Below are 24,356 nucleotides of genomic sequence, written 5' to 3'. Positions count from 1 at the left end.
TCATGTCTTCTATCCAGCAGAGATACTCCAAGTAATCTTCTTAGCCAACCCATTTCAGTAGTTAATAATTTTTTCTCTTCAGCTTTGAAGACATTTTACAAAAGCATCTGTACCTTCATTTTGAAAAAAGGCCAATAATTCATTCTTAAGTTCTAAAATTTGGAATAGCATTTTACCCCTGGATAACCATCTTACCTCAGTGTGCAATAGCAAAGATTGGTACTTGGCTTCTTCATAGATATGCAACGTTTTTTTAAAAAGGTGTGCTTTTAAAGGTCTTGTCTTGATGTAATTTACCATATTTGCAACTTGGTCTAGTACTGGTTTTAATATTGCCGGTAATGTTTTTGAAACTAGGGATTCTCTGTGCAAAAAACAGTGTGTAGATATAATATATCCTGCAAACGCATAACCTATAAACTATATTTTGTTGGTCAATGCGCATAGCAGTCTTCAGTTGTTAGGTTCAGAGTAGCCAATTGCACTCAGAACTGTGTCATGTGACATCTTTCACTGGCAGAACACTTGTAACCAGTTCGCAGAACACAAGTGTTCTGGGGAACACTGGTTAAGAACCACTGGTTTACAATCATATTCTTGGTTTGTCTAGCTGGTGATATCCATGTCCATTTTCTTTGGGATTTTGATTGTTTAAAGAGAGCGTTGGTTATTGTTAGTCTGTTATTTGAGCAGAAGTTTAGCAGTCTTTTGCCACATTCACATACCCATACTGTCTGATTACTCTTGGCCAGGTATCCTTGTCTTTGCCTACTTTTGTGTTTAAGTCCCCCATCACAATTAGGAGGTCTTGACTTGATGTCTCCTGTACTGCTTTTTGCAGATTTGTATAGAACTCCTCAATGTCTTCTGATGATGTTGAAGTTGGTGAGTATACTTGAATAATAGTCAGTGATCCAATTGATGTTTTTAATCTTGCTTTAATTATCCTAGATGTGAATAGGATTGTAAAACAATAGAGTTTGGTTTTAATATAAGTGCTACTCCCTCTTGGTGAGTTGTCCTCCCTGCCTGAAGTTAAAATTTTGTACTATACATGGTGGAATTCTCCTTTTCCAGAAATCCATCTGGTTTCTTAGAGTCCAGTCACTTCTAACATGTAATTGTCTAATTCATGCAATAGTATTTCCAATGCCTCTTCTTGGTGAAGGGTTCTTACATTCCATGTTCCTATGCTTGTTATGTTTTTCCTGTCTACTAGATGATGTTTTGTACCAATAACGTATTTTTTGCCTTCACTATCTTGGTTCCCTAATAGTGGGCATGACCCTTGTTTGACCAGGTGACAGTTGAGCCAGCATTCATCTTTAGGTCGGAATTGAGTTCATTCAGTTTCAGTGGTTAAGTTTCGTCAAGTGTCAACCACTACTCCTTGACTTGAATTCAGTTGCTCGTAACATGGAGTGCAGATTCTGTTAGCAGCCCATTCACTGGATGCAGTTGCTGATTAAGATCATCTTAATTTAGCCTGTGGGTCAACACAGTTTACTGGGGTATGGCTGCTTTTGGAGCCATAAGTCAGAGTATACTTGCATAACCAATTATGTGTGACCATTCAATTGGAGAGGTACTATCTCTCCTCAATACACCCCTTTTCTTACTGTATTAGCAAGACTAATTTGCTTTTACATTTCTTTCTCACTGCCCTCCATATTACCAGATCACCCAAAATCCAATGAAATATTTCATCCTTTTATCTGTACCTCACACCATGCTGCCTCAAATCCACTACCACTATTTGCTACTTATATTTCCACCTTGGATGGGCATAAGTCTTTTGCTGCCATCAACTGCACTCCTTTTCTATCCTTTCTTTCTTCATGAAAAATATATCTCTTTATTCTTTTTTAGGATGTCATTCTAATTCAACCATATCTGATTTATACCTACAAAAATTAACTCATCAATACAATCATTTTGTTTCCCCTTATTTCACATTCTTCTGGCATTCATATACAAACATAGTAGTTTATTTCTGACTGAAATGAAATAAACAAAAAGTGTGTTTAGTGGGACTTGTTACACTACCAGGTCACCCTGGTAGTGTAACAAGTCCCACTGACACACTTCTTGAATGTGACTCCTCCATATCCCACCTCCAGCCATTCCTGTCAGTCATCACCAATCCTATACCCCTTTCACAGGACCTAAATATCATCCCCCCCCCACTCACATCCCTGGCTATCTCGTTTTTTGTCCACTCACACATTCACTTCTGTATACCAGCATCCACACCTCACACGATGGTCTAACAAGGATGATAAACCTAACAACCTCACACGATGATCGTGTGAGGTTGTTAGGTTTATCATCCTTGTTTATCATCTCTCTCTTTCCAGGGCTGCTGCATGTAGATGGGCAAGTTGTTCACTTCACAAGAGTGACTAATCAGAGGGGTGGCATTTTGATTGATTATATGTATAATAAAATTTATTTTTATTAACCATTTAAGGAGCTGCAGAATTATATGTGTGTGTGGGTGCGTGTGCGTGTGCATGCATACACACACACACACACACACACATATATAATTCTGCAGCTCCTTAAATGGTGCATAAAAATAAATTTTATTATACATATAATCAATCAAAATGCCGCCCCTCTGATTAGTCACTCTTGTGCAGTGAACAACTTGCACATCTACATGCAGCAGCCCTGGAAAGAGAGATGATAAACAAGGACAGAGAAATTCGGGAGTCAGGATGGATAGGTAGACCACCGTGTGAGGTGTGGATGCTGGTATACAGAAGTGAATGTGTGAGTGGACAAAAAACGAGATAGCCAGGGATGTGAGTGGGGAGGGGATGATATTTAGGTCCTGTGAAAGGGGTATAGGATTGGTGATGACTGACAGGAATGGCTGGAGGTGGGATATGGAGGAGTCACATTCAAGAAGTGTATAAGTGGAACTTGTTACACCATTGAAATCCATGGAAATGTGGACGTGAAGTTCATATTAAAATTGTAATACCATTGATATTACATTGAAATTTATGATGGATACTAAGCTTTTGAGCGTGCATATTTCATTTTTAATGGCCGGTAAGGTGGTTAATTTAGACAGTATAGCCGTGGTTGCATGTGTCTGGTATTTTCATTATGTTATTGTATCTTGCATGATCTTACATACATTTGAATTGACTGTTTTTAAAGAAAAGCCTGCAAATATAGTCCTAGTTCAAAATGCAAAATATTACTCAATGATTCTCAATACAACTCCAGACGTAACTCATACGGAAAAATTAACTCTTGTTATTAGATTTGTATGCCATAACAAAAATAAAAACATAGCAGATATTCATGAACAATTTTTGGGATTTTGTGCTGTTAAGGACACCTCTGTCGGGGATTATATGAATTTATTTTAAATCAATTTCAATTACTGAATCTCAATATTTCTAATTTACACAGCCAAGGATATGACAATGGTGCGAATGTGTGTGGTAAACATAGCGGGCTTCAACAAAAAATTATTGAAACAAATTCTAGAGCTTTCTTTGTTCCATGTTCTACATACACATTAAATTTAGTAGTTTATGATGCATCAAAAATATCTTCTGAAACAGTTGATTTTTTTCTGCATTGTCCAAGAATTGTACAATTATTTTTCCACTTCTACTAATGGGCTATATTGAATTCTCATATTCAACATTTAACTTTAAAACCGTTGTCAAATACAAGATGGGAAAGGCCATATAGAAGTGATAAAGCCTCTTAAAATTAACATAATGAAAATCATCAAGCCGTCTTGGAAATAACTGAAGACAATTAAAGATATCGAATCAAGAGCGCAAGCTAATAATCTTCTTTTAAAAATTACGTCATTTAAATTTCTTTGTTCAATTATTATATGGCATGTTATTTTAGCTAAAATTAATGTTAATATAAAGAACTTTTATTATTAAAAGACCAGAAGATAAATGATAAAATATACAAAGAGCCAACAAGTTTCACTAGCCACTGTCTAGCATTTTCAAGGCTGAACTGGTGTGAAAACAAATGCATTAAGTTATATTTCAAACATACATTAAGTTATATTTCTTCAAATGTCCTGGAGTAAATGAAATTCCATGCACGTGTGGCCTTTCTTACATTGGTCAGACTTCTAGAAGTTTTGAAATAAGACAGAAGGAACATGTGGGGGATGTCAATCATAATAGAATCATCACATTTGGTTTAGCTCATCATTTCTCAACATCAAATCACGTTATAGATTGGAAAAACGGTTCTATGCCTTACATCGAGAATGACTACAGATACAGAACTTTAAAAGAAGCAGCTGTGGTACTACGCACAGGCAATAATTTAAATAGAAATCAGGGTATCATTCTTAAAGACATATGGAAAAATCTCATCATCTCTCTCAGTTCGACAGGATTACAATATGCAAAAAACTACACAACACATGGTCATGTACCAGAATCTGACTGAAGCTTTCAAACACATGCACGCCTTCAAACAGAATGATCAAATGTAACGGCCTAACAGTTACTAAAGTGTATGTTTGAAATATAACTTAATGCATTTGTTTTCACACCAGTTCAGCCTTGAAAATGCTAGACAGTGGCTAGTGAAACTTGTTGGCTCTTTGTATATTTTATCATTTATCTTCTGGTCTTTTAATAATAAAAGTTCTTTATTTTAATACATCAGACCAAATATGTACAATTTAAAATTAATGTTGTCAGTAAAATTATGCAAACCCTTCATTTAAATTACAAACAGTTATTGAATGCGTTGAACAAATTACAAAAGAATTAACAGATTTTAGGACAGTTTGAAAAAAATTTTCAAAAAAAAGTTCGAAAGTATTATTAATTTTGTAAAGAAGATGGCAGATATTTTGGATGTAGAACCAGTTTTCCCAGATATTCAAAAAAAAAAAAAAAAAATGTATGTTATTATTATTATTCAGGCCTCCATGGAGTCAAAAGACTCATCGTGGGAGGTCCTTCCTAAGAAACACAAAGTCTATCATACCACTCCTTGAACTCATTGACCGTTCTCGCTCTCACCACTCCATCAGGCAATGCATTCCATGGTTCAACCACCCTCCATGCAAAGAAACCAATCCTCACCCTCTTGCTCACAGTTTCCTTTCGTAACTTCCAGGGATGGCTTCTTGTCATCACTCCTTCCCGCTGTTCAACCAAGCGAAAGAACTCCCCAGTGTCAGCCCTGTAACCACCTCTCAACAGTTTAAAAGTCTCAATCATATCACCTCTCCTTCTTCTATCCACCAAACTCCGCAGTCCACATTCCCTCAGCCGATCCTCATAACTAACATTGTACAGTCCTGAAACCATCTTTGTTATCTGGCTTTGTACCCTTTCCACAGTTAATTTATCCCCTTCAAATCCTGGGGACCAAATCTGAGAACAATAGTTCAAGCGTGGTCTCATCAGGATCTTATACAACGGAATGATAACTGTTTTATCTCTACAGGTCAGTGTCCTTCTCATTATTGCAGCAATCCTCTGTGTTACCTTCACCACCTTTGCAATATGTCCCCTAAATTTCAGGTTTCTATCAATCATCAAACCCAGATCTCTTGTCTCTCCTACTTCCTCCAGTTTAACTCCTCTCATAGAGTATGCAGCGTCTCATCGATATTTCCCAAACCTCAAGACCTTACATTTTGCTGCATTAAACTGACACTGCCATTCATTTACTTCTAACTAGCTTATTCAAATCCTCTTGCAGGGCTGCCACATCTGCACTATTACTAATAATCCTTCCCAGCTTTGCATCATCTGCAAACAACTGAACATCCCCCTGCAATCCACTGACACTGTCATTGATATAAAGGTTAAACAATATAGGTCCCATTACTGAGCCCTGTGGGACCCCACTTGTAACCCTCTGCTTCCTTGAAACTGCCCCACCATACACAACTCTCTGATACCTATCAGACAGCCAATCCTGAATCCAGTTGACCAATCTGACATCCAGACCCATGTGCTGCAACTTAAATATCAGCTTATCATGTAGCACCCTGTCAAATGCCTTCGCTAAGTCTAAGAAAATGGCAGTATATGCCTTTCCCTCATCTAATGCTGTTGTAACTTTATCATAAAAGGCTAGCATATTGCTAAAACAAGAGCGCCCCTTCACAAATCCATGTTGACTCTCACAGATAACATTACCCTCATCTGCCCAATGCTGTATACGGTCTTTCACTACTCTCTCCAAGATCTTACTAACTACTGATGACACACAAACTGGTCTATAATTAGACACTTCCAGTCTGTTACCACCCTTATGCAATGGCACTATCTTACCTTCCTTCCATTCCATGGGCACCTTTCCAGTAGCCAGACTTTCAGTGAAAAGTCTGGCTACTGGAAAGTTTAGTTATGAAATGAAAATACACTTCTTTTGTGCGATATTAGACAGTACTCTATCATCTCTAATTGAAAGGTTTATGTTGTTAAAGGAAAATAATGAGATATTTAAAATCATCCACAACATCAACACATTGAAACAGTGGAAGGAGGAAGATATCTTAAAGCTTTACAAAGATTTACATTTGAAATTAATACATACATCTTCAAGGCCCACCTTTCCTAATTGGGTTGTGGGGGCAACGGCTGCAAGAGGAACTTCTGATGGTCACGATCCTCTGCCACCAAGCTCAGATGTTCTGTTGCGATTCCCAATCGTGTCCACCCAAGGTTTTGGATATAATCTATCCAGCGAGTCCTTGCACTTTCACGTGGCCTCCCACCCTCTGCCTTGGCAAAGAGGGCCTGCTGAGGGAGCCTCTCTTGTGGCATTCTGACCAGGTGGCCGAACCAAAAGTAACTGTGATCTCTCAACACGGAGAAGCAGCGGTTGAGCATTGAAGCCCGAATTGCAAAGCTTCTCTCTTTGTTGGGTCTTATCAGCCCCGCAACCCCTCGAAGGAACCTCATTTCAGCCACTTGGATTCGGGTCCGCATTCTTTCGGTCATTACCCAACTCTCATGACCATAGGTGAGGATGGGGACATAGACTGTATTGAAGACAGCCAGCTTTGCCTTCTGCCTTAACTCCCGCTTCAATACTACTGAACGGCCAATATTGAGCTTGCTAAGCCAATTCGAGTATCTAGCTCTAAGTTCCATTTTCCATCATTCGTGAATATGGACCCAAGGTATTTAAACTTCTCCATCTGCCTCATTGGGACTCCACTTACATGTAGAGTGCACTGGGATGGTTGTCTTTTTGCAGTACTAGGTCATCTGCAAAAAGCAGACATCCAATGCCATCTTCCAATTCTGACACACTCACTGCCTCGGCTGTGCCTATCAATCTAGTCCATAAATATTATGAAAAGGAGGGGTGACAGAACACACCCTTGGCGGAGGCCAACGGAAACTGTGAAAGGTTAAGACTTTGTGCTGTTTACACTGACACAAAACTCTGGCCATTCATGCAGGGATTTGATGGCAGCTAATAGTTGGCCATCCACTCCATACTCCCGTACTACTTGCCAAAGCTTATCCCGTGAAACCCAGCCATATGCTTTCTCTAATTTCACAAAACATGTGTAGACATTCTTGGCATATTACCAAGATTTCTCAAAGACTTGCCTTAAAGTGAAGATTTGGTCATTTGTGCTTCTATCAGGATGAAAGCCACATTGTTCTTCCTGGAACTTTGATTCAACTATGCTCCTGCATCATCTTTCTAAGCACCTAGCATACACTTTCCCAGGCAGGCTGAACAGAGAGATGCCACGATAATTACTGCAATCCTTCTGGTCTCCCTTCTTGAAGACTGGTATTATTATGCCTGTCTGCCATTGCTTTGGTGCTCGCCCGGATATCCAAGCAGCCTGACACACTCGAGTCATCCAGAGAACACAGTCTCTATTTAAGGTATTTAGCATTTTAGGCCAAATTTCATCATTGCCAGCAGCCTTGCCCAATTTTAGCGATTTTATTGCTAAAATTGTCATCTGCAGTTGCCCCGATCTGCACCTCTTGGATGTCCACAACTGCTGGGCCATCCAGGTTAAGAAGGCTCTCAAAGTATTCCCCATCTGTGGAGGATATCCTTTTCGGTGTTAAAAGTGCCCCATCAGAGGCCTCAATTGCCCTTGCTGTGCACGATTTCCTCCCTCGAAGGCCGGATGGTCTGCCAGAATATGTTTGCATTTGCATAGGATGAGTCTAATCTTTCTCCAAAGGATTCCCAAGCCTTCTGCTTTGCTGTCTTTACTGCCTCAGCATGCTGCAAACGCATCTCAGGTGACCTAACCCTAAGCCATGTTAGGTAGGACTCCTTTTTTGCCCGGACAGTTTTTTGGACTTCTTGGTTCCACCAAGGTGTCCTTTTCTCACTGCCCGTTGCCATGCTGAGCCGCTTTCTGCCACAGCATGAGAATGCAGAGGCAGTGACAGCTGTTCTGAACAGCTTCAACTCCTCCTCAACATCTGCAGTATGCTTGGGAATCTCTTTGAACCTGGAGGAAATGTCATCTGCAGAATTCTTCCTCACAGCCTCATTTTCCAATGCCTCCCATTTCATGCGGTATAGCTGCTTAGGCCTGCCAGCATTGATGGTAGCATCTGGTTTCTGAAGCCGTAGAATGCACAAAACAAGGTGGTGGTCAGTTGACTGTTCTGTCCCTCTTCTCACACAAACGTCCAACACTGAGGAAAATAGATCTGCTGAGACTATAAAGAAGTCAATAAGAGACCTTTGTTCTAGTGTATCCCTGTACCAGGTATACTTATGGACTTCTCGGTGCTGGAAGAAGGTATTCATTATGGACAAGCTGTTAATACAGCAGAAGTCCAATAATTTCAACCCATTCGCGTTAAGGTCAGGGGCTGCCGTTCCTCCCAACCACACCCCCTCCATGTCTGGTCATCTGTTCCAACATGTGCATTGAAGTCACCCATTAGCAGGACTGATTCCAGGTCTTCCACCCTGTCAAAAGCAGTATCCACTTCCTCTAGGAAGGCAGAGTATTCTGACTCCAGATTAGGTACATAGGCTTGCACCACAGCCAAATCATGGTTTTTCATCTGAAGCCTTAACACACATACCCGTCCCTCCAATGGGATCCACTCAGCAACACAGTCTGACAGCTGGGGGCTTGTGAGTATCCCCCACACCTGCCTGAGCAGACATTGTCGGGCTCACACCAGAGTAGTAGAGCTTCCACTCCTTATCCAGGTCAACAGTTCCAGAGCCTCTCCTCTTGGTCGAAGAAAGCCCGACTAAGTCTAGTCGGTAGCGCTTGGCTTCCTCGACCAGTTCCAACTCCTTCCCTGTCAGAGAGAAGATGTTCCAGTTGCCTAAAGCCATAGTCTGGTGGCGTTGTCGTTGCCATTTCTGTCCTTTTGCAGAACCATTTCTTTGCACTGCCCCTAAACACCTCCCCAAACGGGTAGCAGGCCGATTGATGGAGTTTCCTCTAGCAGAGTGCTGAAGAGTGGTGTCTTAGGGAGACTGTAACATATTTTTCGAACGGGTCCCTCTGCCTAAAACCCGAACGCGTCCCTTGGTAATCCACACGATGGACAATGCGGTATGAACATTTTTTGATGACCTGATCATGTTACAGTGTTTGATAATGTCCTGTTAGCACAAGACGAAATTACACAGCAAAATAGGAAAGATTCCCCTCGAATACTCTAATCGCATTCAGGGGAAGAAAGAAAGAAGCAAGGGAGGAAGAGGAGGGACCAGTCTACAGATAATATAACAGATGTATATTACATGAAGTAAGGCATGGTCCAGCATCAGGTACCTCGGGTTTGCCACGCCAGTACTCACTGAAGTGAGCCCCTGAGATGCTTGAAATTAAACAATGATAAAAACCCAAATGATCATGATATTGATGGTAATGTCGCTTTCGAGGAACTCCAAACTTGACAGTGTTTAATAAAAAAAGATCATCCATTTGTTGAACTTCGTATATGAGAAAAATTTACATGATATATGTTTCTGAATATTTCAGTTGTTTTAAGAATTTATCTAACACTACAAGTATCAATGGCTTCAGTTGGAAGAAGTTTCTGGAAACTGAAAATAATTAAAAATTATTTACGATCAACCATAACCCAAGGACTTTTAACAGATTTGTCTATAATATCTATAGAAAACAATATTATTATTATTATTACTTAACACCTCCAGGGAGTCCAAAGGCTCATCGAGGGAGGGTACCTACTTTACAACTCTCCGTTTCCATCACTCCATCAACCGCAACTTCCGTCATCATCTACTGCTGACCACCATTTTCAAATAGTATTTTCACAGACAATCACAAACATCCATGCCCACGGCAGGATTCGAACCAGCAGCCTTTGGCTGGAGAGCAGATACGCTAACCACTGGGTGAATATTTTGTGGATTGAAAGCATGAAGAATACAAATTTTGTGATTTTATAAGGTACATGATGTCATTCATGATATGATATGATTGTATTTATAAACATATGTATTTCTTATGATCCAAAATTATTTTGTTATACAAAGACTTATATACTTTACTTTTCCTATGTGATTTCCTTGTTTTGTTTTGTGAGATTACTCTTGTACTTATTACTGTAGTAAGTATATATTATAAAAATGTTTCACTATCCAGGTATTTGCTTACGCTTGGAATCGTCGAACTTTATATAGTTTCTATATTCAGCTAAGAAACAATATGGGATCTAATATCTTCATCTTCATCTTCCTTATACCCTCTTTTACCTTGCAGTGTCGAGGGTCCATTGATCATCGGACCTCACTCCGTTTTTACAGGATAAGGTGGTCAGCCTTATGCCCCGGTGTATCCTATGGCCTATAGTGTTGAGTTCTCAAGGCCAGTTTGCCTGCTTTGCGGGATGAAAAACCCCAGAATAAACTGGGGAAAAAACCCTGCTGTCCACGCCCAAGACTGGCTAACTTGGCTATGGCTGAGGAAGATCCTTCAGCTCCTCACGTCACTGATGGGAATCGAACCTAGGACACTCCTTCCCCAGGCATATGGTTACGAAGCGCATAGCCACTAGGCTAACCGCACGGACAGGATCTAATATCCCTTAACTTAAATAAGTTCATGTCACCAAATTGAAGCCTTTGGCTCTTCATATAATTAGTTAAAAATGTTTATGTTTTAATTACTTTCATTGACTTTCAACGGGGAGGCAGTTTTTTAAAGTTTGCACAAAGGCAGCTCATATGCACCCAGTGTCCCTGTCTCTTTCACTCCCTTCACTCATGCCACTTACCTTTCCATTCATAACTCTCCTACCCTGCTTTTCTGCTCTTTCACATCACTTCTTGCTTCTTCAGATCTTCTATTCACTGCAGTCATTACTCTCCATCCAACAGCAGTCTCTCCAGCTAACTGACACAAGATCCATTCAAATACTGTCTTTCTCTCTTGCTCCATTTTTATATATCACCTGTTTTTGTAAACAGGCACATAAGCAGTTATGAAAAATTATAACATCACCAACAAACAGCAGTCATTGCAGCAGTCATGTTGAAAAAATGTTCATTATTTTGTTATTGACATTTAAAAGTAAGTTCGAATGATGTTATAATATTAGGTCTGTAAAATGTGCTTGAAATTTTTGTAATTATATCAGAATAGTGAACAATATTGTAGTTAAATAAATATCACAGCTTTACCATTAATATTATATGTATGTGTGTGTGTAGAAAGTTTTTTATCTTGGGTATATAGTATATTAAAGATACCAAGCCATTTTAAACCTGGTTTTACACCATTTCCCAAGTAAGCAAACAGACAAAAATGTCAAGTTTGCACCTGCAAGTGATGCAGGTCTAGCTGATCCTACAGGTAGTGCAAGACCAAGGTAACTCGTGGTAAAGGTGGCATACACTCTGATCACTAATCTTAATATTTGCCCTTAATGCCAAAACACATCTCCAAGAAGGGGATGTATGATGTTTTGTATTAAAGGCAAGGGGGCCACTACCCAGACCGGTTTCGACCTTTATTGAGGTCTCATCAGTGGGAGCCAGGCTAGAAATACCAAGATTTTAGTAATACAGAGCTTATAAATATTTTACCAGAACAAGTTACCGTAAGGTGTTTTAACCTTTCTAGCCTGGCTCCCACTGATGAGACCTCAATAAAGGTCGAAACCGGTCTGGGTAGTGGCCCCCTTGCCTTTAATACAAAAACATCATACATCCCCTTCTTGGAGATGTGTTTTGGCATTAAGGACAAATATTAAGATTAGTGATCAGAGCGTATGCCACCTTTACCACGAGTTGCCTTGGTCTCGCACTACCTGTAGGATCAGCTAGACCTGCATCACTTGCAGGTGCAAACTTGACATTTTTGTCTGTTTGCTTACTTGGGAAATGGAGTAAAACCAGGTTTAAAATAGCTTGGTATCTTTAATATATATATATATATATATATTATTAATTTATTTTTATTTTTTCAGATGAGTACTTTCTTTCACATTTACAATCTGTTGAAGACTTCACTGTAGATAGGAAAAAGCTGTTAAGAGGAAGAAGTTGGAACTCACAGCTCCAAAGATGTGCTGAAACATTTCCTTTTATTAGTGCTATAGCAAGCAGGGAAACTGATCGAAACAAATGCCAGGTTTGTGCTGCATATGGTTCTTTTTTTTATAATTTTTTTAAGATATAATTGGCATTTAGATTGTTATGATTAATTACAGGATTTTGCATTTAATAAGATCATTAGATGAACCACTTAGGAGAAAGATAATAAATTGGATGAGTAATGATAATACTTTCTTTTTTTTTTAGGTGTGCAGTAGGAGCCCTGTACAATATCTTGTGTATTTTCATGGTCAGCCATATAGTTTAACTACGCTGGAACATAAGCATACTTCAACAAAAACCCACTTATCGTGTGGTACACAGTTTCCTGTTTGCTCAACTTGTGTGCAGACAGTAACTCTTTACAGTAGGCTGCATCACCACAAGTATCACTTTTTCCAGCAATGTTGCAATAAGGTAATGAAATTGTTCTTATTTTTTATTGATTTCTAACATAAAACAAATGCTGAAACCCTCTTGTAAACATTGATCTTCATTGTTGCAAACATGTAGGGACCAAGGGAATACGTTTTCATCATGGTCCCCACATCCTGAAGCAGGCTACCAGGCTAGGATTTTTGGCAGTCCTCCTACCTGTCACTCGGGTTAAGGACAACGCATTGCTATATAGTCTACTGGGTTTAGGATCAATTAGTTTAAGTGATAACACAAAAATAATATTTATTTAAAAAAGTACCAACATCTACATAATACAAAGTAATAATAATATTCAAAATTACTTCAAGGTATATTTTCTAGCTGTTGTCGATGCAAGTTTATCCATAACATCAGTAAAATCAACTTGCTTAGCCAAATCATTTTCGATGCACAAAATTGTTAGGTGATTAAGTCATTCTTGGCTACTTATAAATCTTTTCGAATTCTTGAAAGCTGATAGCTCGTACTATCTCTTGCCGCATGTTGTTTGAGATGACTCTGGGCCAAGTACTAGGGTCATCACATTTTATATCAGATTTTTCAACAGGGCCTGCAACTGAAACATCAACTGTATCATATTCTTCCATAGTCACTCCTTCTGCAAGTTTTTCACTTGCAGCCTTTTCTTCAGTTGCAAGAGGTTCACATGTAACAGTCGCTTGACTTTCGACTACCTTATGAATTTTTTGACACTGATATTCTGTTTGGATTTCAATGTCACAAACATTATCACCACCTTCACTTTGATCAGTACTGGGAACTATGTCCTTTTTTTTTTCAGATGTGAAAAATTTGGTTATGAATTGACGGCCTCGCGGTGCTTTCGATTCTCTCTCAGATTTAAGTTTCCTCTTCTGAATTCCAGACTTATGTTTGTACTTTGAATCAGACATTGGGATTTTATTGAGTTTAACTAGAATGTCTTTGCCTGCTTGAGAGCAGTTTATTTAAATATTTTTAATATCTCAAATTTGTATGATCTGAAAAGAAATAATAATTAAGTTTGTTTAAAAAAAATCATAACTAAAAAAGCTTTATATTTTCTTTTACTTACTAACTAGCAAAATTTTAATTCAAATAAGACAAATTCTTCTCAAATAAAGAATTTTGTAGAAAATTTTCAGTTTCTTGAGATCAACGTAACCAACTAAAACTATCAAATGAAGCTTTCTCTTTTATGAATAAAATAAAATTCTCTCAGCATCCATAGTATACGCACTGTAGGCACCGGTAAGGTAGTGTGTCGGCATTGCAAAGACAGTGTGCATAGTAAGCAAGACGCGCGAATGAAAACCGAAAACTAAAGTAAATCCTTTCGAATGGGAAGTTCAGAAGAGTAACCATAAGTCTGAAAAGATGGATAATGGGTTGGAAATGATTGCAAAACTAGTAGTCCCGCTCGGCACATATTCATTCATATTTTATAAAGTTTCTTTTTATCTTTTGTTAGTCTCACTAACTGACCGACCCGACAAGATGGGGCCCCCAGGCTGGAGCCCTGTCAGCCCCACTCTTGTGGGGCCATCGTTCTCATAGATAAGGTTTGTAATAGTAAACTGCTTTTAGTATAGCATTGTCACTTCCAGTGGGATTTTTTTAATTTGCTATAACTAGAGAGGTTGCTATAGTGAAAGTTGACTGCATGACAAATGTGATTTACTCTGCACACATCATGCAAATTATGGAAACAACTACCATGTTAGAGTAAAACTTTAGTTTAATATAAACAGAAATAAGCACTCAACTTTTCGACCTTCACATCAAAGTTATCATCTTGGGTATACACACATATACAAAGAAACAAGCTGCACTACAATTTACATGGCATGCTAAAGTTACTGACCAACCATTATAACTATTGGCCTGACCTCTGGTGAAAAAATTTAAAAAACCCTTACTACATCAAAGCTAGAATCCTATTATTATTACTATCCATTAGTTTTGTCGATCTGGAAAAGGCATATGACAAGGTACCAAGAGAGAAGCTATTCGATACGCTATAGTTATATGGTGTCAATGGGGCATTATATCAAAACAATACTTAGTCTGTATTTGAGTTGTAAGTCGGCAGTTAGAATTGAAGGATGTACAGGAAGATGGTTTAATGTTAAATCTGGTGTGAGACAAGGATGTACATTATCCCCTCTGTTATTCATTATCTATATGGATCACATTATGAAGGAAAGTGGTATTAAACATGATATCAGAATTGGAGATGTTAATGTCAGCTCTTTGCTTTATTCGGATGATGTTATACTTCTAAATAAATCCGCTACAAGTCTGCAAGATTCCCTGACTAAATTGAATAACTGTTGTAATAGATATGGTATGAAGGTCAGCATTAAAAAGACAAAGACAATGAAAATAGGTAGAATCATTGAAAATATCAACTGTGTTGTGAATAGAGAACCTGTGGAACAAGGATCTGCATCAAGTAAAACATTTCAGCTACTTAGGCACGATTTTTAGTGATGATGGTAAATTAAATATGGAAATAGACAACAGAATCCACAAAGCTGGTAAATTGAATAAATTCATATGGAATTATTATTATTATTATTGTTATTATTATTATTCAGGCCTCCAAGGAGTCAAAAGACTCATCGAGGGAGGTCCTTTCTAAGACATAAAGTCTGTCAAGACTCATCGAGGGGAGGTCCCCCCCTGAGAAACACAAAGTTTATCATACCACTCCTTAAACCCACTGACCGTTCTCGCTCCCACCACTCCATCAGGCAATGCATTCCACGGCTCAACCACCCTCCACACGAAGAAACCACTCCTCACCCTCTTGCTCACAGTTTCCTTTCGTAACTTCCAGGGATGGCCTCTTGTCATCACTCCTTCCCGCTGATCAACCAAGCGAAAGAACTCCCCAGTGTCAACCCTGTAACCACCTCTCAACAGTTTAAAAGTCTCAATCATATCACCTCTCCTTCTTCTATCCACCGAACTCTGCAGTCCACATTCTCTCAGCCGATCCTCATAACTAACATTGTACAGTCCTGAAACCATCTTTGTTATCTGGCTTTGTACCCTTTCCACAGTTAATTTATCCCCTTGAAATCCTGGGGACCAAATCTGAGAACAATAGTCCAAGTGTGGTCTGATCAGAGACTTATACAACGGAATGATAACCCTCTTATCTCTGCAGGTCAGTGTCCTTCTCATAATAGCAGCAATCCTCTGTGTTACCTTCACCACCTTTGCAATATGTCCCCTAAACTTCAGGTTTCTATCAATCATCAACCCCAGATCTCTTGTCTCCCCTACTTCCTCCAGTATAACTCCTCCCATAGAGTATGCAGCATCCCATCGATGTTTCCCAAACCTCAAGACCTTACATTTTGCTGCATTAAACTGATACCCCCATTCATTTGCCCATCTATCTAGCTTATTTAAATCCTCTTGCAGGGCTACCACATCTGCACTATTACTAATAATCCTTCCAAGCTTCGCATCATCTGCAAACAACTGAATATCCCCCTGCAATCCACTGGCTATGTCATTGATATAAAGGTTAAACAATATAGGTCCTAGTACTGAGCCCTGTGGGACACCACTTGTAACCCTCTGCCTCCTGGAAACTGCTCCACCATACACAACTCTCTGATACCTATCAGACAGCCAATCCTGAATCCAGTTGACCAATCTGACATCCAGACCCATGTGCTGCAACTTAAATATCAGCTTATCATGTGGCACCCTGTCAAATGCCTTCGCCAAGTCTAAGAAAATTGCAGTATATGCCTTTCCCTCATCTAATGCTCTTGTAACTTTATTATAAAAGGCTAGCATATTGCTAAAACAAGAGCGTCCTTTCACAAATCCATGTTGATTCTCACAGATAACATTACCCTCATCTGCCCAATGCTGTACACGGTCCCTCACTACTTTCTCCAAGATCTTAACAACTACTGATGACACACAGACTGGCCTATAATTAGACACTTCCAGTCTGTTACCACCCTTATGCAATGGCACTATCTTACCTTCCTTCCATTCCCTGGGCACCTTTGCCAAAGCCAGACTTTCATTGAAAAGCCACGTTAAAGGTACTATCAATTCCCTAGCACATTCTCTCAAAACTCGTGGCGAAATACCATCCAGTCCCACAGCTTTAATGACATCCAGAGTACTCAGTATCTGAAACACACTCTCCTCCTGTACCTCCAGACCTTGTACCAGTCCTATCCCTCTAGCATTAAAACTGACTCCTCTAGGATGAAATACTCCAATAAAGTGTTCATTGAACAATTCCACTATGTCCTCTGCATCAGTCACTCTATTCCCATTTTTATCCCACAATATCATTCTTCCACAGTCATTTCTCCTCCTACTGGCCACATAACTAAAAAATTCCCTAGGATTTTCTTTGGATCTTAGGGCCAATCTCCTCTCATATTCCAGTTTCGCTTTCCTTACCACACGAGTCACTCTTCTGGCCTGTGTCTTATATTCCTCATGCATCTCTTCACCTGTCTCCTTATATCTCTTCCATAGCCTCTTTTTCGCATGCAATTCCTGTTTAATATTGTTTGTCATCCACTTTACTCCAAATTGCGCCCTCTTCTTCACTCGTGGTATACAACTTACCATTGCTGATAACAAATATTCTTTCACAATTTCCCACGCACTGGTGATATCCCTGCCTTCCAATTCCTCCCTCCATGAAACTTCCCGAAGTTGACGTCTAAGACTATTATAATCACCTGCCTTATAATTCCACATAAGTTCCCGTCTCTTTGATACTCCTGCATGTCTATTCATTTTCCAAGTCAAAACCATATGGTCACTCTCTCCAACTGGTGGGAGAGATGTCAACTCAGTTATTATCAACTCTTCTGATGCTATAACCAAATCCAAAATTTTTGAACCTCTTGTTCCCTCTGTTACATGTTGCCTAAGACATTTGTCCCTCAAGAATTCTAGAAATTCCATTCCCCTATTGTTACATGCATCTTCCTCTCTCCAATTTATACTACTGAAGTTAAAATCTCCCATAACAATCATTCTTCTTGCACTTGCCAAACTTAGCTGTCTAAACATCTCCTGGTCCCCATCCTCTGTGCTCCTGGGTCTGTAGCAACACCCCACTAAATATCCTGTCCTGCCTACCTCTACCTCACACCATACGCTCTCAAAATCATTTGTCTCACTACATTCCAAATTCTCCACTCTTAGAGGACATAGGTCATTACTTATCATAAGCAGCACCCCACCACCACGCTTTCCCCTCCTATCCTGGCGAAAAATGCTATACCCAGCGACTTCTATACCTGTTTTTATATCCCCTTCTGTCAACCACGTCTCAGTGATCGCAATAATTTTTGGCCAGGCTGATGCTATCTGCGCCACCAATTCCTCTCCCTTATTCCGGATACTCCTGGCATTAGTATACAGCATATAAATGCCATTGTTTCTATACCCAGCATTATCCCTTCTAGACTCCACTGGGCTCAGTCTTACCTGACATTGTCTCCCTTCTCCCAAGTATCCATTCCCACAAGAGGCCACCCCTGCTATCATCCTCCCTGGGACCCACTGACTCGTTCAGAACAGCAATCTCTCCAGATGCCTACGTCCTTTCTCATTCAAATGTAAACGGTCTCTCGCAAACAACTCCTCTCTTTCCTCAAACGCACTCCAAGCATCCACATATACCAGTCCTCTCTTGTCACGCATTCTCGCTATTATGCCATTCAATATCACCGCTCTTCTGCTCAGCTCATCATTATCATACCTAGGCAACACGCACACTATTTTTCCTCTCTCTGTCTTCTTCCGTACAGTCTCAAGCAAAAATCTCATATCTCTCGCTGCCCGACTTACATTACCACTCAAGTCATTCGTTCCTACCATCACAATCATCTCATCCACCCTTTCACTTCTCTTAATTGCCATAGCCACCCTTTCTATTGTTCCTCCTGGCAAACACTCCTCACGCATCCTATCCTGAACACCACGGATCATTGAGTCACCATACATTATACCTCTTACCATTCCATCGCTCCTATTGTTTCCATTCTCTCCTCTTCTTTCATTCCCATACCTCTCTCTTCTACTGTTTCCATTCTCTCCTCTTCTAGCACTCCCATACATCTCTCTCATTCCCTCTCTCCTACTGTTTCCATTTTCTCCACTTCTAGCACTTCCATATCCCTCTCTCATTCTGTCTCTCCTACTACTGTTTCCATCCGCTCGTCTTCTAGCATTCCCATACCTCTCTCTCATTCCATCTCTCCTACCGTTTCCATTCTCTCCTCTTCTAGCACTTCCATATCTCTCTCTCATTCCGTCTCTCCTACTGTTTCCATCCCCTCGTCTGCTAGCATTCCCATACCTCTCTCTCATTCCCTCTCTTCTACTGTTTCCAATCTCTCCTCTTCTAGCACCCCCATACCTCTCACTCATACTCCTTAAATTCTCTCTCTCTCCTACTCTGATTCGCCTTGCATTCATCTCTTCCATTCTCCTAATCTTATCTTTCATACTTCTGCTCTCATTCACTAGACATTCCACCTCCTCTTTCAACTCATCTATCTCCCTCTGCAGGTCAGTCACTCTTAATCTAAATTCACTCTCCCAAACAAAACCATCTCCTAAACTTCCACAGTCACTCACACCTTCCACACTATCAACCATTATTTTCTCATTCTCTCCTATCATACTACTTGTCTTCCTACATTCATTCTCCGTTCCTGGAGCAACAAAGTCGGATATCGATATATCTAATGTACTTATTTCCTCCAACTGCCTGCATTTTGCGCACATACGCTCTCCACTCTCTTTAACAAACCACATATGTAATTCCTTAGAAGCATACATGCCGCAAGTACTGCATGCCACAAAGTCCCTTATGATATTGTTAATAATTGAGTTCTTAAATGGCGGAGGACTTGGCGTTACGCCACTTGCGACTGCTGCTGAATCCACCATCATTCCTTACTGCCGAGTAGCGTAATCCTTAATAATTATTCAATTAATAAATAAGAGGGGAAAAAAGTACAAACATCAGAACATTTAAGTACTAATATAATTAAATAAAATGAAATATAACTAAATACAGTAACTTAGCTTCGTTTTGTCTTCCGCCGTCACGCGTTCGATTCTGACGGTACCAACATATATTATATCGCGACAGCAACTAACTTCCGAAAAACAACCACTGAAGTACACTCGTATTCAGAGAAACAATTCAGCACTCAAAAACGTAGAAAAACGGGGAAAAAAAACGGACTATTCACCGATTAAAAATCACTTTCTTCTGCACAGCTCAAATTCACCGCCACGTGCTACGGCGACGCTAGCGCCACAATAAGAGAGAAATTAGTCAGAACACTAAATTAGCTGTATACAGTGTTCTGACTAATATATGACAGTGTTCAAACCAGTTTTAACTTATGGATCTGAGAGCTGGGTCAGAAGTAAAACGCTTGACCAAACACTAGAGACCGCAGATATGAGAGTCCTGAGAAAGATTAGAGGCGTGAACAGATGGCATCAATGGCAATATCATATTAAAAACGAGGATATTAGGAAAGAACTTGACATTGTCAGCATCCAGGAATGCGTTAGCAGAGCTAATCTCAGATGGTATGGTCACTTAAACAGAATTGGCGAGGAAAGATTAGCAAAACAAGTGTTCTCTGCCAGGTTGGCAGGAAAACGACCCAGAGGAAGACCAAGATATAGGTGGATTGATACGGTGCCTTAGACGATAGAAATATAAGATCTGATAATATTGGAGTCTTGACAAATAACAGACTGATTTGGAGGAGGAAAATTGTAGATAGGAAGTTAGTAATGATGTAAATTTTTCATGTAGTACTATCATATCCTTGAGGGTATATGGCAGGAATTTGATGATGATGATTATCCATTAGGTTACAAAATTAAATTAAGCTAGAGAGCAACATGTTTACAAAAAGAAAAAAATTTATGAATAATAATTATTACTTTTATAAGTATACATATAAATTACAGCCAATTGGTATGGATAGTGGGCAGTAAAAGCTGAAAAATTACCTAAAGCCAGGGTTTGCTGGAAACTAACTGGGCTGAATGCGTGCCATCCAAATTCTTGGAATTTTTATGCCACCATTATTGTTAAGATTGAGGTGGTTAATCAAAATTTCATAGGCTTCTTTAAATTTCCGTTCATACCAGTTTTTTGTATGATGTAACGAGTATACAGTTCCCCAATATAAGGTAAGTTACAGGTGCAATAGATGCAATAAAATCCAGGATTTACCAATGGGGGAGAGGATCCTTAGTGGAGCTGAATATGTTTTTTTTTTATTTTAAAGGTGTTTAAAGAAATTTTCATTTCTAAGGATCCCCCCCATTGGTACATCCTGGAGTTTATTGCATCTGTTGCACTTGTAACTTACCTTATATTGGTGAAACTGGACGTACAATTCCCATCCATAAAAAAGAACACAAACAACACATTAAATTTAACAATTTTAGAAGCAGGCCTCTCAGATCATACTCTTAACACTCTACATCAAATTGACTTGAAAAGTACTTGCTCATTACATCATACAAAAACCTGGTATGAACAGAAATTTAAAGAAGCCTGTGAAATTTTGATTAACCACCCAATCTTAACAATAACAGTGGCATAAAAATCCCAAGAATTTAGATGGCACACATTCAGTGAAGGTCAAAACGTTGAGTGTTTATTTTGGTTTATATTTAACTAAAGTTTTACTCTAACACAGTAATGGTTTCCATAATTTGCATGATGTATTCTGATCACCGTGTAAGCATAAAGGAAATGATTCACTCTGGTATTTCTTTGTCAGTACACATATAATCTTGACATACAGTTACTAATGATACAATTTACATTTTCATCTTCAGAGTCTAAGTTGCAGCATTTTAGAGTTAATAACCAATCTCCCATTCTCTCCTCTAATTTGAGGAAACAGTTAGCTCCTGAATCATTTCATAGACTTCATTAAACTCCTAGATGGGTTTGTTATACAGAGAAGATTGTAGTCCTTGGAGAAACAGGTTAAGGAAGGTTTATCCAAAGAACAGTGATAGATAGAAATGAAAGATGATGACAAGAAGTCAGATTACAAGATTTGAACTGGATAGTAATGCATTCTTTCATACTTACACAGAGATCAGCATTCATTCAAAAAAAAATATATGGAAATATAATAACTACCATGTTATACTAAAACTTCGGTTTTTCATTATCATCATCAAATTCCTGCTATGTACCCTCAAGGGATGTACAGGATATGATAGTACTGCATGAAAAATTTACATCATTACTAACTTCCTATCTACAATTTTCCTCCAAATCAGTCTATTACCTATCAAGATTCCACATTACCAGATCTTATATTTCTATCTTCTAAGGCACTTTTTACTGTATCAATCTACCTATATCTTGGTCTTCCTCTAGGTCTTTTTCCTACCAACTTGGCAGAGAACACTTGTTTTGCTAATCTTTCCTCTCCCATTCTGTTTATGTGACCATACCACCTGAGATTAGCTCTGCTAAAGCATTCCTGGATGCTGACAATGTCAAGTTCTTTCCTGATATCCTCGTTTTTACTATGATATTGCCATTGATGCCATCTGTTCATGCCCCTAATCTTACTCAGGACTCTCATATCTGTGGTCTCTAGTCTTTGGTCAAGTGTTTTACTTCTGACCAGCTCTCAGATCCATAAGTTTATTTAAGTATATGTGGAATTACTGTGCTGGCAAGTATGACAAGCTTAGGAGATTGCTTGGTTCATTGCAGGGAATTTAAAGAGAAAGGTGACCTGCAGGCACACGAATGGTATAAAGTACCGGCCAGAAGGGTAACGAGTGTGGTAAAAAAAGCAAAAGCGGATTATGAAGGGAAACTAGCTATGCAAGCTAAAGAGAATCCCAAATAGTTCTTCGAATATGCTGCAAGCAAAAAAAAAAAAACTGTACACGGCAGAATGATTTTAAGGAATGGCGTTGGTAAGGAGGTCACTGAATCAGTCGATATAGTGGAATTAATCAGCGAGCACTTTGCAAGCGTATATCATCCAGGTGGTGACAGTGGAAGAATGAAGGAACCACTAGTTTATATGGGAATAGTGATGAATGAAGTGGAGGTGAATAGTCTATTACAGAACCTTAATGTGAATACATCTGCAGAATTGGATGGTATACCTGCACAGGTCTTACGTGAAGTGGCTAAAGAATTATCAGTGCCCTTGACCATGTTGTTTAATCTGAGTCTCGGGTCTGGTTTAGTCCCGAAGGCGTGGAAAGAGGGGGAAATAGTTCCACTGCATAAAGGAGGATCCAAGACTACTGTTACAAATTACCGACCGATCAGCATATCAGGAGTCGTTGTCATGGTCTTGGAGAAAGTAGTCAAGGGAAAAATACAGGAATGGATTGATGAAAATGAGATACGAGGGACAGCATCACTTTGTGAAGGGTAACTTGTAGAACAAATTATAAAACTTGTTCAAGTTTTATAACACAGTGATGGTTGAACTGGATAAGGGTAATGGGTTTACAGTGATACTGCTGGACCTGGCTAAAGCCTTTGACAGGATACCACATGGAATTCTAATCCGTAAACTGCAACATATGAGAATGGATATACGGTTGGTGAGATGGATAGGTGGGTAGTTGATGGAGAGATATCAGAGAGTAGTTTATTCAGGAGTAGAGTCCAAAAGATGACCTGTGACTAGTGGTGTGCCGCAGGATTCTGTTCTTGGACCACTGCTGTTTAATTTCTTCATTAACGATACAGGGAAGGATCTAAGAGTAACAGTTCATTTGTTTGCTGGTGATGCAAAGTTGGGTAGGTCAATTATTACTATGACTATTACTATTATTACGGGCAGCTCCAGGGAGTCATTGGACTCATCGAGGGAGGCCCCAAATCATATTCATCACAACTATTTGACATTCATACAGTATCTATCATACCTCGCCTTAAACTCATTCACTGTCACAGCATCCACCACAGACTCAGGGAGCGCATTCCACTCATTCACTACTCTAAAAGTAAAGAACCCAGCTCTAACACCTTTACTAACCACACTTTTGCCCAGTTTCCATGGATGTCCCCTAGTCCTCCCACAACCAGCCCTGTTCTCAAAAATATCTTCTGAATTAATTTTATAGAAACCCTTCAGTAATTTGAATGTCTCAATCATATCTCCCCTCCTCCGCCTATCAACCAATTTTTGCAACCCACAAATCCTCAACCTGTTCTCATACGGTTCATTCCACAGACCTGCTATCATCTTGGTCACTCGCCTCTGGATCCTCTCCACCTCCTCCCCATCAAGAAGAAACCTAGGTGACCAAATCTGAACACAGTAGTCTAGATGGGGTCT

The 24,356-nt window shown here is 39.4% G+C and overlaps 1 protein-coding gene across 1 annotated transcript in view; it reads left to right on the top strand.

The window, feature by feature from the left end:
• LOC150106170 (glutamine and serine-rich protein 1-like) overlaps positions 1–24,356 on the top strand; it is a 237,667-nt gene that overhangs the window by 120,486 nt on the left and 92,825 nt on the right. The window contains exons 5-6 of the mRNA XM_090394635.1: positions 12,429–12,592; positions 12,763–12,972. Of these exons, the coding sequence (XP_090250761.1) occupies positions 12,429–12,592; positions 12,763–12,972 (374 nt within the window). The remainder of the gene's footprint in view (positions 1–12,428; positions 12,593–12,762; positions 12,973–24,356) is intronic.

The sequence above is a fragment of the Typopeltis vanoorti genome, chromosome 6, assembly GCF_054136105.1.
Source record: "Typopeltis vanoorti isolate ZY-2024b chromosome 6, IOZ_Tvanoo_1.0, whole genome shotgun sequence".
Classification (NCBI taxonomy): Eukaryota; Metazoa; Arthropoda; class Arachnida; order Uropygi; family Thelyphonidae; genus Typopeltis; species Typopeltis vanoorti.
The sequence above is the reverse complement of the archived record's forward strand: the minus strand, read 5'-3'. Positions and strand labels throughout refer to the sequence as shown.